General features: G+C 54.7%; 1 protein-coding gene across 6 annotated transcripts in view; it reads left to right on the plus strand.

The window, feature by feature from the left end:
- The window catches only part of Zmiz1 (zinc finger MIZ-type containing 1), a 158,611-nt gene extending 144,369 nt beyond the window's left edge, over nt 1-14,242 (plus strand). For 4 of the 6 annotated variants that reach the window (XM_059273879.1, XM_059273880.1, XM_059273884.1 and 1 more), the window contains 9 exons: nt 436-646; nt 1,666-1,771; nt 2,204-2,364; nt 3,164-3,231; nt 3,413-3,481; nt 3,898-4,142; nt 5,347-5,513; nt 8,725-8,979; nt 10,414-14,242. In XM_059273879.1, the coding sequence (XP_059129862.1) occupies nt 436-646; nt 1,666-1,771; nt 2,204-2,364; nt 3,164-3,231; nt 3,413-3,481; nt 3,898-4,142; nt 5,347-5,513; nt 8,725-8,979; nt 10,414-10,521 (1,390 nt within the window). In that variant the 3' untranslated portion in view covers nt 10,522-14,242. The remainder of the gene's footprint in view (nt 1-435; nt 647-1,665; nt 1,772-2,203; nt 2,365-3,163; nt 3,232-3,412; nt 3,482-3,897; nt 4,143-5,346; nt 5,514-8,724; nt 8,980-10,413) is intronic. The other 2 variants (XM_059273881.1, XM_059273882.1) reach the window with 2 other exon arrangements.
- Nucleotides 14,243-15,072: the final 830 nt, after the last annotated feature.

Raw genomic sequence — 15,072 nt, forward strand, 5'->3', positions numbered from 1 at the left:
TCTTAGGGAAGAAGAGTCACTCTTAGGCTGACAGGGTAGCCAGGCTGTGGGTGTGGCTGTAGTAGTATAAGATATGGAAATGTGTAAGGGCTTGGGATGTTAGGATGGATTTGGATTCGTAGGAAGATAGACTCTCCAGGGCAGTGGTTCTCAACCTGTGGGTCCCAACCCCTTTGGGAGTCATATATCAGACATCCTGCACATCAGATATTTACATTATTATAGTTCATAACAGCAGAATTACAGTTATGAAGTAGCAACGGAAATAAATTTACGGTTGAGGGTCACCACAGTATGAGGAACTGCATTAAAGGGTTGCAGCATTAGGAAGGTTGAGAACCACTGCTCTGGGGTGAGGGAAAGGAAAAGGCTGTGGCCAAGGGGTAGGGTCCCTGGGAACTCAGGATGATCGTGTCCATCCTGGCCTCTCCCCAGGTCAGACCTGGAGCTGCAGTTCAAGTGCTACCACCACGAGGATCGGCAGATGAACACCAACTGGCCAGCCTCGGTGCAGGTCAGCGTCAATGCCACGCCCCTCACGATCGAGCGAGGCGACAACAAGACCTCCCACAAGCCCCTGCACCTGAAGCATGTCTGCCAGCCGGGCCGTAACACCATCCAGATCACTGTCACCGCCTGCTGCTGCGTGAGTAGGCCGGGCAGGCAGGACTGGGAGGCATACCGTTGGCCTCCCTTGGGTCCCCAGGAATACCCTGGGACATCGTCCTCCATCCCCAAGTGATCTCATCTGCTACATTCTAGCCGTTTCTATTATGCTTAGTCGTTTTCCCCTTGCATTCTGCCTCCCCTGGGAGTCCGCATACCTCCCCTTTATTCCTCGGTGCCACGCCAGGCACGAGCACCCCTATTCCAGTGGCCAGGTCAAAGCTGTAATCTACTCTTGATTCATTTGCGTGATATTTTCGTATTCCCACCACCTCTTCCTGTTCCTGTTGTCTTGGGACTGTGGGGAGGATATACATACATGTACTCCCACATGTTCACATGCACACATTCACAGGCACATACATATCCCTCTAATGCCCATGATTTGAGCATGTCACTCAGCACTCTCCTCCCGTCCCTAGAAATCAGAGGCTGGGACACAGGGCTTCCCTGGGATACTTATAGGGAAGTAAATTGCCTGCCTTATTTCTGTTGGTGTCTCTGAAAGATTCAAAAGGAAACACTCAGTCCTGTCTGTCTGTGTAGCGGGGATGAGGCCACAGAAATTGGACCTATGAGATGGGGGTGCCTCATGAGGCTGCAGAGCCATAGCATGAAGAGTTGGGATGCATGGTCCTAGAAGGCTTCTTGGGGGGGGGGGGGCTGGCAGGGACAGGCAAGAAGGATAGGAAGTTAGGACAGGAGAGCAGGGACACACTGGAGTCTAGTCCTGATGCCATGTGTCCTGGAACCTCAGCCAGGAGGCTTTTCAGTGGAAAATCCGCCATGTTAGCCTGGAGCATAGACAGTCATTGCAAAGGCCCAGCCTCTCAGTCCTGGGCCTCATTCTGATTTCCAAGCCCCTCTTTCTCCAAGGTCTCGGGGTACGCTCTCCTAGCGAGGCCTCATGGAGGTCCTGCAGACCCTGGGTCCCATGTGCTGCAGTTGGGGCAGGCATGGGAACTGTGGCTCACACCGAGCCTCCCATTCTCTCCGCAGTCCCACCTCTTCGTGCTGCAGCTGGTCCACCGGCCCTCTGTGCGCTCCGTGCTGCAGGGCCTCCTCAAGAAGCGCCTACTGCCCGCTGAGCACTGCATCACCAAAAGTGAGTCGGGTGGGTAGGGACAGGTTGGGAGGGGCTGGGCCCAAGAGGTGGTGCCAAACCCTGAAGCCCCTCCTCCCTGTAGTTCTGTTCCTTGGTATTTCCCCCTTCGAGCCCCTGGACACCACCATGCCGTCTGGTTTCTCTTCCCACACTTGCAGAGCTAAGTGCCTGAGGGGACTTTTTGCTGACCCAGTTAATTCAGAGGAGCACCAGACTGGGTTTCTGCAAGCTTTGCAGAAAGTCCCCGTTCCTAGCAAGGGTGTTCTTCAGAGAAGGGATTCTCCTCAGTCCTTTCTCCCTCCCATGCACACTGCATACATCACATGGGGAATGCAGGGGGGGCGTGGAATCCAGGACGTGTTCAGGCGCTTGCTTAGACCCAACCCCTCAGTGGAACCCCCAGCCCCTCACCCTGTGCCTCCTACCCCGCAGTCAAGCGGAATTTCAGCAGTGTGGCTGCCTCCTCGGGCAACACAACTCTCAATGGGGAGGACGGTGTGGAGCAGACGGCCATCAAGGTGTCTCTGAAGTGCCCCATCACATTCCGGCGCATACAGCTGCCTGCTCGAGGCCACGATTGCAAGCATGTTCAAGTGAGTAGTCCCAGGAAGTGTGCCTCCAAGACAGGCTTCACTGAGTTGCCGGGGTGACAAGGGGCGGGCTGAGGGGCCAACAGGGACACCGTGGCCACTGGCAGCCAATATCACTTACTCTCTCAGTCATCTTTTCTCCCTCGGGTCCATCTCTGTGGTGCAGAAATACAGTTAGACAATCAGATATTGAACACCAGCAGAAAGTCCTGGCTAGACACCACAGACTAGTTAGGGACCTGCCCTGAGCAGTTTTTTAAGGAAGGAGACAACCCAGGCCAGCAAAGACCCACTATGCAAGGGGATGCCCAGGATGTGTGTCCCAGAACAGGGATCCAAGGATCACAGGGCCTAGGTACCCCACTGTCAAGCACAGTTCATCCTGAAAGCCGAGTGGCAGGCAGGCCTGCCTCCCTCTGAGTACGTAGGCGTTGACAGGTAATGTGATTGCTGTATCTGATACAGACTGATGAACTTGATCAGCTTCACCCTGGGTCCCCCAGCTGCTGCACTAAAGGGACTGCCAGAGGCCACACTGTCCCTGGCCTCAGTAAGAGACAGCGGCAGTGAGAATTGGATGGGGTGCAGGGTCCGGGGGGGGGGGGGGGGGGGCTTCAAGGACAGGGAAGCGATGTGTCAGGGCTGCTGCTCTGAAGCGGTAGACACCGCATGGCTGTCCTCTGGGGTGAGCAACAGAAGGGTTCTTCCCGGGAACTGAAGCCTTCCTACCGGTCCAGAGCCGTGGCAAGGTGTCTCCTGATGGTGCTGATCTTACCTGTCTCTCTGTCTCCCCCTCCCACAGTGCTTCGACCTGGAGTCATACCTCCAACTGAATTGCGAGCGAGGGACCTGGAGGTGTCCTGTGTGCAAGTAAGCCATACCCGCCTTGCCTCTTCCTGGGGCACTAAGCTGCTCCGCTTACCCTCCAGGCGCCCGGGTCTTGGGTTGCACAGCTACAGCACTTGGACCCGCAGTGGCTGGGCAGGGGAGATGGGTGGGCTGTGCCCCGCCTCCAGGAGCAAAGACCAAGCCTGGTGTTCTTCTTTTCCAGTAAAACTGCTCTGCTTGAGGGTCTGGAGGTGGATCAGTACATGTGGGGGATCCTGAACGCCATCCAACAGTAAGTGAAGCCCCCACTGGAGGGGAACAGCCTGGCTTGGAGGAGAATGGGGAGAGGGGGAATGCAGACAGCCTTGGGTACTTCCGGGTTAGCCACCAATCTGCAGCCTGACCTTGAGAATTCCTGGACTTGGGGGGCCAATGTGTTCTGAGAGGACAGAACTCAGCCAACGCAGGAACGACTACTCCTCTTTTTTTGGGGGGGAGGGGGGGAGGTCTTGGGGCCAGCAGCCCCAGGCTCTGTTTTTCTAAGCCTCAATATCTTCATTTCGCCAAACAAGGTGTGAACTCTACCAGGCCTCTGCCCTATGCGCAGCTCTGATGGAGGAGGAGTGGAGACACTCCGGCGTCTTGTCTCCAAAGCTCGGGGGGACTCTAAACCTGGGTTCCTCCCCTAAGATTGCTTTTCCCTACCAGCTCCGAGTTTGAAGAGGTCACCATTGACCCTACATGCAGCTGGCGGCCAGTGCCCATCAAGTCGGACCTCCACATCAAGGACGACCCTGATGGCATCCCCTCAAAGCGGTTCAAAACCATGAGCCCCAGCCAGATGATCATGCCCAATGTCATGGAGATGATCGCTGCTCTGGGCCCTGGCCCGTCTCCCTACCCCCTCCCACCTCCTCCTGGGGGAACCAGTTCCAATGACTACAGCAGCCAAGGTATGCAGCATGATGCGGCACAGGGAGGGGGAGAAGAGGCCAGCCTGGGTCCAGTGGGGACTTGGGATTTCTGTGTTGGTGGTAGCAGGTACAGAGTGGGGCTGGAGAGATGGTTCAGTGGTTAAGAGCACTTGTTGCCCTTGCAGAGGGCCGGGGTTCAATTCCTAGAGCCCACATGACTCACAACCACCCATGACTCCAGTTTAAAGCCAACACTACACTCTCTTCCGAACGCCGCATGCACCAGGCACACACATGGTACATACGTCTACATGTAGGCAAAACATTCCACTCATACCCACAAAAAATAAATCTTAGGGAGAGAGAGAAAGAGAGAGGACACACCCTCCAAAACTAGTCCTCAGGTCACTAGGCTTGAGGAAATGATGGTCCAAGCACCAAGATTTCACAGCCTGCTCGGCCAGGTAATCAGTCCTGCCCTTCTGCCTCTCCCACCGTCCCAGAGAGAGCCGAGGTGCTGGAGGGCTAGCCTTTGCTTACCCAGGCTCCTGTCACTCCGTGTCACTCTCAGACTTCAGACATCACCCCTGCTGCCTTCCACTCGGTTCCTAGAAAATATCCCACTCTCTGTCTGAGGACGGTGGCCCTGTGATCTTAGGTCTCCAACGTGCCCAGGTGGTTAGTGGGCCAGAGTCGTTAGTTCCCTGGCTTGAGTCTCACAGCCTGTGCCAAGGACCCCGACATCCGAACATTCTGACTCTCTGTATCTTCCCGTCGCCGTGGGGTGGGGGAAGCAGTGGCTGGAGAGGCTGGATTATCATCTAGAGCCTGGTGTTCTTGAATAAAGCAGAGCAGCCCCCCTGGGTCTGGGGTTGCTAGGAAATATGGCTCCAGTAGACCACAGCCCAGCCACTCCTGGTAAAGTCGGAGCCTCTTCCAGTGTCTCTGGCTTGACCTCTTCCTGCCCTTTGGTACCGGTAGAGCAGCACACTCACCTGGGGTGGGGGTGGGGGCTTTTGCACACACCTGGGGTGGGGGTGGAGGCTTTTGCACACACCTGGGGTGCCCTAGCCCATGAAATGAAGGCTTGACTGCTTCATCATAGAGCCTAAAGCAGATGCTTCGGGAGCCACGCCTGTTTCGAGCGATGGCAAGAACTTGGCCTTTATAGTCTCTGTCAGCTGAGGGTGGCCACCTTCCCTCTGGATGACCTTACCTCCACCCCATCTTATTCCCACCCCAGGAAACAACTACCAGGGCCATGGCAATTTTGACTTCCCCCATGGAAATCCTGGAGGGACGTCCATGAACGACTTCATGCATGGCCCCCCCCAGCTCTCCCACCCTCCGGACATGCCCAACAACATGGCCGCCCTCGAGAAACCCCTCAGCCACCCCATGCAGGAAACTGTGAGTACCTTCAACCTGTGCCTCAACCTTCCCATTTGCCCTGTGTTCCACTCCCAGCCTCGTCTCGGGCTGACTGAGGCAGGGGGGCTTTCCCTTGGGATCTTTGTGGTGTGAGTACCCGGATTTCCTTCCTCCTCAACAAAAAGAATAACTAAGGTTTAGATCTGAGGGCTCTGAAGAAAAGGGAGAGGGCTAACATGCCTGGTCCGTATCCGTTAACTTGGCTCTTTTATTGAGGACTTTGGATCCTCTTGAAATTAAGAAAGCTCGGGGCTGCCCCCTGCACCCACGTGTACCGCCTCCAAGCTCCACTTATACTCTCCCACTGACCCCTCTGATCCCAGCCCCCTGAAGTTAGGTCCCGTGCTCAGGCGTTTAGTCTCCAGGGATCTGAATCTTCTTTCAGGGTCTCACCACCACCTGCCAAAAGGAGGTCCTGGGACATCTGACCCCCCCCCAGAGGGCTTGGCTTCCTTGTCTTGTCTCCTGTTTATTGGCGTGTTCCACATGCCTGGGGACACCTCCTGGGAGCAAGATGCCCAGAACTAAGCACACACCATCCCTTCCTGTGGCTCTGGCAACAGCCAAAGAGCTGGCCATCCTCTTGAGCCCTCCTCTGTTTGAATGTTGGACCGTTACGTTTTATGTAGCAAGTGCTCCTGGGTCAGGGTAAACAAGGCACCTTGATCCTTGTACTCCCAAAGCACACCTTCTTAAGGAGCTGGGAGGGAGGAAGAGCAGTCGGGGGTTTGGGAGACTGAGTTCCGGGGGCTAGAGTGGCTTCCATAAGACCTCATTCATATTGGTCTCTCACTTTGGAGGTAAGGACCCCAGATAGGGATGCCAGCCAGAGGGTCCAGAGTTCCCACAGTGCCTGGTAGTGGGGTTGGGGGACCTGTGTCGGAAGACTAACGGGAGCCTTCGCATCTTCTCTCACGTGGCCCGGGAGGAAGGGGTCACACTCACATCCCTGACTCTCACTAAGAATGAGTGTTGTGGCTGGGGATCTAGTTCCATTGGTAGAGTGCTTCCCAGCACTGCATCAACAGCACGTGGTAGAGACTTGCCATCTCAAAACTTAGAGATAGAGGGAAGAGCGTCCAAAGTTCAGAGTCAACCTTGGCTACAGAGCAAGTTTGAGGTCAGCCTAGGATACTTGAGAGCCTGCCTAAAAAAAAAAAAATATAAACACACACACACACACACACACACACACACACACACACACACACACAGAAAGAGGAAAGAGAAGTGCATATTGACTCTGCCTTGTGAAGTTTGCGACTTGCAGCCACTGATCTCCAAGTTCCCCAGGACCTCAGCATTCCACAGCTGGGAGACACCCACACATACTGCATGCCACAATCCCTCACAACTACTAATCCTGGAAGATGGTAGGGAGGACCATATGTCCTCTCACAAGTCAAGCTTTTTTGCTTCTTGGTTCCTCCTGCCGCCAAGCCTCTACATAGAGGACTCTGTCCCTACATCAGCCTCGGAGCTCCTCCGGGATTCTCCAGAGGTTGCCTGGTCCTTTCTCAGCTGTCATCTCTCCTGAAAGCAACCAGACCTAGCACTGCATTTATACCATGTGGGGGAGACAATCCCAGGTCAACCCTTACTGCATCTGTTGGCTAGAAGCAGCCTGGTCCTGGCTGAGCAGGCGGCTGGAGGGTTCTCCTACAGTCCAGGAGAGGCTAGATGGTTCTAACCAAGCACTGATTTGCCCAAGAATTCTCCCACACCAGGCAGCAGGTTGGCAAATACAGCAGCAGGGCCTCAAGCCCTGAGGCTTTCTAACTCTTGTCAAGGACAAGGGGGCAGTGGATCAGAGATTTCATAGGATCCGAGATGTCAGCCCTGAGCTTAGCTGTTCATGAGGGTGTGGAGTCCCCCCTGCTTCCTTAGGAAGGGTGTCATGGAACATCTGCTGCTGTGAGCTAAGTGGGAGCCCCCAGCTGGCCTCTCACCACTCTGGGGACCTGGGCTGGAGGAGCACTGTGATACTGGGGTCACAGTGGAGTGGAGCCTTGTACCCCCACAAAGAAAGGGTACACCAGGACTTTTGGTAGATAACCAGATCACAGCAGACTTGGGGAAGCAGCTTTTAGCAGAAATGGGAAGAGGTGCTGGGGTCTGGGAGACCAAAGGTGGCATGATTGCCGCTTGCCACCCAGCAAGGGAGAACCCGGAAATGCAGACGGGGGCAGGGATGAGAGTCATCTGAGACCAAGGAAGCATTTGGTTACCAGGCCGATGTATCCTTGACTGTATGTAAGTGGCGCTGGTGGCCCTGTTCAAGTGCACAGAGCAGGCAGAGCTTGGCTGGAGGTGTACAGAGCAGCTTCAGGCCTTCTGCTTTGAAGGGTCTGCTTGGAACAGCAAGCAGCATTCGCCAGGCACATGGGTGCATCAAAACCCCTGTACCCACCTACACACAGCCACCTGGTTTTCAATGCATTATAATTAGAAGGGATGAATTCCCTAGTTAACCTGTTAGAGTCACCCTGCCCTGTTCTTCGGCAGCCCCAGAAGAAGCCCATTGCTAATCCGGGTGGTATGGCCTTAAGAAGGCAGCACCCTAAAACGCCCCTTTGCAAGGCAGCTTCTCTCCCTGATCTGCCATTTTGACATCAGATGAGTTCCATCCCGGGAGGGAGGCAGGCAGGCAGGCAAAGCCCCTGTCTCCTCCTGATCACCAGCCAGGGGCCCCCTTGGGGGGTCACACTGCCAGTCCTGAGCCGCACACCTGCCCGTGCCATGTCCACGCCTGCTCTGCACTGCCCTGGCCCGGAAGGGGGGGTATGGGGGTGCACCACGCTGCCAGCAGCCACCCGCTTCCCGGAAACACGTCCATTTGCTTGTCCATTCTGCCCTCCCTGTTGTTTGTTGTGACAGTGTGGGGGTGGGGGGGGGCTCTCTGGTCTGTGCCCGGCCCAAGGCCCTTCCCAGGCTCTGTGCGGAGGGAGGCCCCTTCCTCCACGTGTCCCTTCACAGCCTCCCTGGTTGTCAGTTTCTGGAAAGGATCGATTTTTTTTTTTTTTCCTACTCTGCCCCCATACCCCATTGTTCTTCATGAGGGGTTCCCTTGTTTGAGGTTCGTGACTTCCCGGTTTGTTTGGGTTTCGTTTTCTCCAGGCAACCCCCCCCCCCCAGTCGTCGTACCTCGTCACCTCACCTCTCTTTTCTCCTGCTCTCTCCTCCTCCACAGATGCCCCACGCTGGCAGTTCTGACCAGCCCCACCCCTCCATACAACAAGGTTTGCACGTACCACACCCCAGCAGCCAGGCAGGGCCTCCATTACACCACGGTGGGGCTCCTCCTCCTTCCCAGCCTCCCCGGCAGCCGCCACAGGCCGCTCCCAGCAACCATCCACACAGCGACCTGACCTTTAACCCCTCCTCAGCCTTAGAGGGTCAGGCCGGAGCACAGGGAGCATCCGACATGCCGGAACCTTCACTGGATGTAAGTTGGGGTCACCACACACCTCGGTCTGGGGCCAGGCATGGCACCGGGACCTTCCCGAGAGAAGGGGGGTACTTAAGGGCTCAAGGCCCCGGGTGGAAAGGTGGGTGGGTGGTGGGTGGGCCCCAGCCAGTCTCCCCTAATTCTAGCACTAGGATGCCCCATATGGAGATAGGTCATGTGAGGCCCACCCCTGCCCATCAGCCCCTTGGCCCAGTAGTTCTGTTCCCCAGTCCGACCCATCTTCTACCTAGGTCCTTGCAGGGTCCCTCCAGTCAGGGCCTTGGAGTTAGTACAAGAGGGTCCTTGCCCTTCTTCCCACACCCTCCCTCACACCCCCATGTCGAGCTTGCTGTTTCTGTATGTACTTTCTAGCCTGGGCAGGGGAAGGGCTAAGAATGATATCCCACCATTGTCTTGCTGGTCTTGTCTGCCTGCGGTTCCCTCGTCCATGTGTGTCCATTCCCTGCTTCCGCTTGCTCCATTGCTCACTCCAAGAAGCCTCCATGTGGGATGACGGAAGGTGGGGGGGGAGGGGCAGACGTGACTGGGAGAGACAAGGTCGAAGTGGGCGGCTGAGACTCACGGATCTTCCATCCTGGGGCCTCAGTGGTCTAGAAGGAGGGGGGTCACAGAAAGACTGTGACTGGTCACTTGCTCCTCCTACCCCCTCAGAAGCTAGGAGCTGTAGCTGGCCCCAACCCCTAGGTCCTGGACTCCTGGCCCCGCTGTCAACATCCATCCCAGTGACATCAGAGAGCTCTTGGCGGGGAGAAATGTGCCATTATCTTGGGTTTGCAGATACCCAACTCTCCTCCCCTAGCCAGACCAGTGGGATGCTTCTAGATTCAGGAGCTCCTCTGCCCCTATATGATATACATACTCCAAGGGTGTCACATGAGGAGCGGGGACAGTGGACCACAGGGACAGGACAGGACAGCTGGCCAGTCACAGACTCACTAAGATTCTGGGGGAAGTCTACGGCAGCAAGCGTTGTGGGGACCAGCTGGTCTTCCCACGGCCTGCCTTGTGCTTATGGATGAAGCCAGATGGCTTATGTCAGCAAGCCGCTCATGGCAGGGTCTAAGAGGACAGGAACAATCAGAAGGAAGCCCAGCCCTTGATCTGCAATGGGGCTGACATCAGTGCCTGAGAAGAGGGGTCAGCCCAGTGGGGTCTCCACTGGTAGACTGAGGGTCTCGCCGCTGCCCTTGGCATTTGTTGAGTGTGGGCATGCCTCCCCCAGGTGAGATGCAGTGGTCTGGATTGGTCTTGGGGACGGCCAGCAGGCCCATACTCAACACTGTTAGTTTTCCATCTTTGAGGTAGCACCCCAGAGGAGGCAAGTGGAAGGAAGTGAGAAGGCCGGAGAGACCCCTCACTCCTTCTTCTGGACCACCCTCAGCCACCTCAACTGGGCTTTTTCTTTTCTAGCTACTGCCGGAACTCACAAACCCCGATGAGCTCCTCTCCTACCTGGACCCCCCCGACCTCCCAAGCAATAGCAACGATGACCTCCTGTCTCTCTTTGAGAACAACTGAAGGCCACCTTCCATCAGGGCCATCCCTACCCACTCTGCCTCCTACCCCCTCTGCTCCACATACTTGCCCTCCCAGGAGCCCGTGTTCAGGCCTCCCACACCAGGACCTCAGGCTGGGGGCTGAGCAGAGCACACTAGGCAGGGAAGGCCATGTGAGTCTGCAGTCCTGTTTGCCTGAATGCTCCGGGGCCTGTGCCCAGAGCAAACCCGAAGACGGCCCCTGGAAGATGACCCCCAGCTGAGGGGATCCAGGCCCAGCAAGAGACATGCCCGTGGCAACTATAGGTCCCTCCGTGTGTGCTGACTCCAGACGACCGACCTTCCAGTGTCCCAAAGTTCTTCCATGTCTTTAAACCATAGCCCTGCCTCCTGGCCCAGAGCCTCCTTCAAGTGACTGGAACCTGAGAGAAGCCTGCACTCCCTCCCCCAGGCCAGGGAAGTGGACAAGCCTTGGCGGAGGGTGACAGTTTGCAGCAGTGAGGAAGGCCGCCCCAACCTCCAACCCCACCCCCCAACACACACACACACACACACACACACCTCCCACAGAAAAGCACAAACCTTTGGGAAGGAGAACATCCCTCAGGGCTGAGGGTCGTGGCTTTGGCCTCTGACTTCTAAGCCAAGATGCCCTATAAGCAAACGCTCTCTCAGCAGAACAGGGACAAAGTGCTGTGTCTGAGATGGCTTGCCACTCCCATTGGGGGACCGGTGGGAAACGGGTCAGGGCCTTCCATGGAGCCAGGACAATGCATAGGAGGCCTCCTCAACTGAGACCAGGGCCAAGCCTTGCAGGGAGCGGAGAGCACGTGCCCAAGTGTGTGCACCCCACCAAAATGTGCCCTCCGGTGGGGGTTTTGGGAAGATGCCAGCCAGAGCCCAATGGGAGCAGCCAAAGCCTTGCAGTTTTGCCCCAAGCCACCCCCTGCTCTTAACTGACCACAGTGGAAAGCTCTGAAGTCACCCGAGAAAAGGAGCATTGCATCCGGACAGCAAGCAAACCATTTCCCTCCATGTTCTCTTTCCTTCCCCCTGTCCTACATACCCTCCCTCTCCAAGACTATTCTCTGGGACCCACTTCCCTCTGGGTTCTGATTCTCCTTTCCCCAGCCAGCTGTAGGGGTGCATGGTAGAGAGGCTGGGCAGCGCGGGCACTTGGGCAGACACTGGGCTTTGCAGCAAGAGTCTGGGGCATCCATGTCTCTCCCAGCCTCTCAGCCTGGTCCAGCAGGTTCTCCAGCCCAGGCCATTGCTGCATGCACCAGGCTATCTTGGCGGGCAGCTTGTGGCGTTTGCGTGGCTGCCTGCCATTCCCTGTCTCCCTCCCTCCACCCAGAGCTCGCTCTACACTCCCGCTCACCCAGCAAGTGCAGCCTCTGGTCCTCCTATGCTGTTCCACTCCATCCAGCTTAGAGTCCCCTGTTGGCTTGCTGTACTTTCACCGGCTTTGTTCTAGGCTGGTCTGTGTCCCCTGGGCCTCACGGCCTGTGGTGATGCCAGGTTGTCTGATCACGTGAGTCCCATCTGTAAATTCTTTGCTCCCGTCTCCAGCGCTGCCACCCAGGGCCCTCTCCTGCCTCCTGTCCACTGTCGGCGTCCTCATTCGCCATAAGTCGTTGGTCTCCCTCTGTGCTCCCTGGCACTCTTCCGTAGATTGTACCAGAAAGGTGACCCTAACTGTTGACTTACTGTCACCCTAAAAAAAAAAAAAAAAAAACAACGGCACAAGGAAAGCTGCCATCATCCCACCCTTCTTCCTTTGTCCTGTTGAGGTTTTTTCAGACAGTGTGTTCAGTATGCAAATCAATTATTTTAAGAATCGCTTTTGTAAATATCTTTGTGAATATTTTAGTATCGTCTTTGATAATATTCAACATTTTCATGACCTGGTTATAGCCTTTGCTGGTGTTTTTAAAATATCTTGACTCAATGACAAAAAAAAAAACGAGTTCTTTTTTTAAAAAAACAAACAAACAAACAAACAACAAAAAAAACCAACAACAACCAGGGCTATTTGTACAGATGAGGGAGGAGCAGAAGAGGTGAGGTGGCCATGCTCGAGTTGAGAGACCAGGCAACCCACTGTGGAGAGCCACACTCGGTCAGCTGGTGGGACCACACTACACCAGGTACCATGTGGCTGTCCCTACCCAGTGCCTGTGTCCTGGCACATGGCCATGCTCTGTGACGGACCGTACGGATTGTTCAGCTCCAGACTGACAGATGCCTTTCTCAGAAGTTCCTGCTTCTTGCCGTGATACTGTGCCCCAGAACAGCCTGGGGTCCCTGCTGGTTCTTGTCAGGTGCCCAGGTCCTCTACAGCTTTCCAATGCAAAAGACCTAGACACTCCCTGTCACCTCTCCTGCCATCGCTCAGCTGGGACACCTGAGGCTGATTTCCTAGGTTCCCTCCCAGGCAAGCGCCCACCAGCAAGTTCACCACAGAGCCTGGAGCCCATGCTCTGGGAAGACCCCCTTCCAGAGAAACGTTGGAGCTCATCCAGGGTGTGAGAGGGGATACAAAGACATCTGGGGCTGGAGCCATGCCTTGGTAGTGACAGATGCAGGTAAAGGTGACATCCATAAGCAGAGGCAGGCGTAGGCTCTGGAAAGAGCCTTCCTCGGTCCTTTCTGACAACTTGGAGCCATAGTAGCCTCAGAAATGAGGCCTCAGCAAGCCACTTTACCACAGTGAGCAAGCAGCTCGCCCGTAGACATGTACCGGCCACCACTCGCCAAAACGAGCTGGAAGCCCATGGGCAGATGGGAAGGGCCCCTGCACAGGCGATCACCCCCATCTTCTTGGTTTGAAGCTTTATTCATGTCTCATGTTCCCTGTAGCCATTTTATTTTTTAAAAGATTCCTAAGACTTTCTCCCTAACGGAAGCCCTAACCCCCAGAGAGCTACAGGTCTGCTCCCAGTGGGCCCTTGGGCCTGACCCATCCGGACGAGGCAGTGTGAGCAGCGGCGACTCAAGGGACGTGTGTACATATGTAAATGAGAAATAGACATGTCAACAAGATGCATTCATTTCTCTTGGAATGTGTATTGTTTTTATTTTACGAAACAAAACAACAAAAGGCTTGGAACTCCTTCATCTTATGTGGAATACTAGATCCCATTCGTTAGCGTTGTGACCTCACTTTTGTCTCATGTAATATACTCTGCCCCTGTGTGGAAAGGCATTTTTGTTCTGTTTCATTTTTATTTTACCTACATGTACTATTCACCTTCGGTGTCCTGGCCCTGCCACCTGTGTGTTTTTAGGGTGCTATGGAAACAATGAAGAGAAACGGGGATTTCAGAAGAAAATTGTAACCAAATTCATACTTTGTATAAGTTTTTGATATCATGATCGCAGGTGATTCACACGTACACACACATCCACACCCACGCGTGCAGCCTGAAGTGACGTCCATGGAAACCGCCATAGTCTTTGTACATCGTATGTACACTGCAATCATTTCATACTTTCGACTGGTCAGAAAACTAATTGTGATTTCTAGTCTTGCAAAGCTGTATGTAGTTAGATGATGTGACCTCTAATATTTATCTAATAAATATGTATTCAGATGAAACCTGTATATTAGGTGTTCATGTGGTTATTTTGTATTTAAAGATCAGATTATTGGATTATTGCTAGACATTTCTATACTCTGTTGTAACACTGAGGTTTCTCATTTGCTCATGTTAATTTTTTTCTAAATAAATGGACAAAAACGAAGGTTCTGGTGAGTTAGCTGTTTTGTGGATGCTAAGGACTGACTGGTCTGAGGAAACTGGCTTTGGTTTTTAAACTACCACCCTATCCTGTTGGTCTGTGCACACACAGAAACAGTGGAGTGGTTGGAGTGTTGGCTTGGAAGAATCCTGCTCTTGTGTCCCTGTGTGAGGTCCTGAAACCCATGCAAGACAAAGAGCCCCAGGCATTTTCCCTCCTGGTGAGAGCCTATCTCCAGCTAGCCCTGCTGAGGGAGAGCTTGTGGGACAGCAGTCTGTGACAACTGGTTAAATATCGGACCCTGGACAGGGCCCATCCTGGAGGGGCGCTGCAGCCCTAGGCCATCTGTCTAGTAGCCCATGCTGAATCTGACAGACTAGGAACAGCCTGTCCATGTCAAGTCAGAGGTCCCTGTCCACAGCATCTAGGCACAGCCAGACTTAAGAGCCTTTACAGCCACTCTCTGCAGATCCAGAACCCTCTCTCCAGCCACCTGGCTTCTCCCCACTGCTTCCCTGCACCACTCCAAGCGAAACTTGATTTTACTATGTGGCTGCATTTTACATGGGTTCTCCCTCCTCAGGCCACAGTTCTAACACCTGGCACAGACAGTAACTCCGTGTATCCAATTTAAGATCTAGGGAAGCGGATCTGATTGGCAGAGCCAGTGGCCATGTTTGCCCTTCCTCCACTCAGCCTGACCACCGAGCAATAAAAGCACGCACGGCCACCTTAGCCCTCCCTCAGCAAGGTCTAGAAGTGACAGTTCAGCAGGCTCCCCGGATACACCCACTAGTGTGAATCAAGTGTGTGAAGAGGGTGGGCAGGT

Source organism: Peromyscus eremicus, chromosome 9 (genome assembly GCF_949786415.1).
Source record: "Peromyscus eremicus chromosome 9, PerEre_H2_v1, whole genome shotgun sequence".
NCBI lineage: Eukaryota > Metazoa > Chordata > Mammalia > Rodentia > Cricetidae > Peromyscus > Peromyscus eremicus.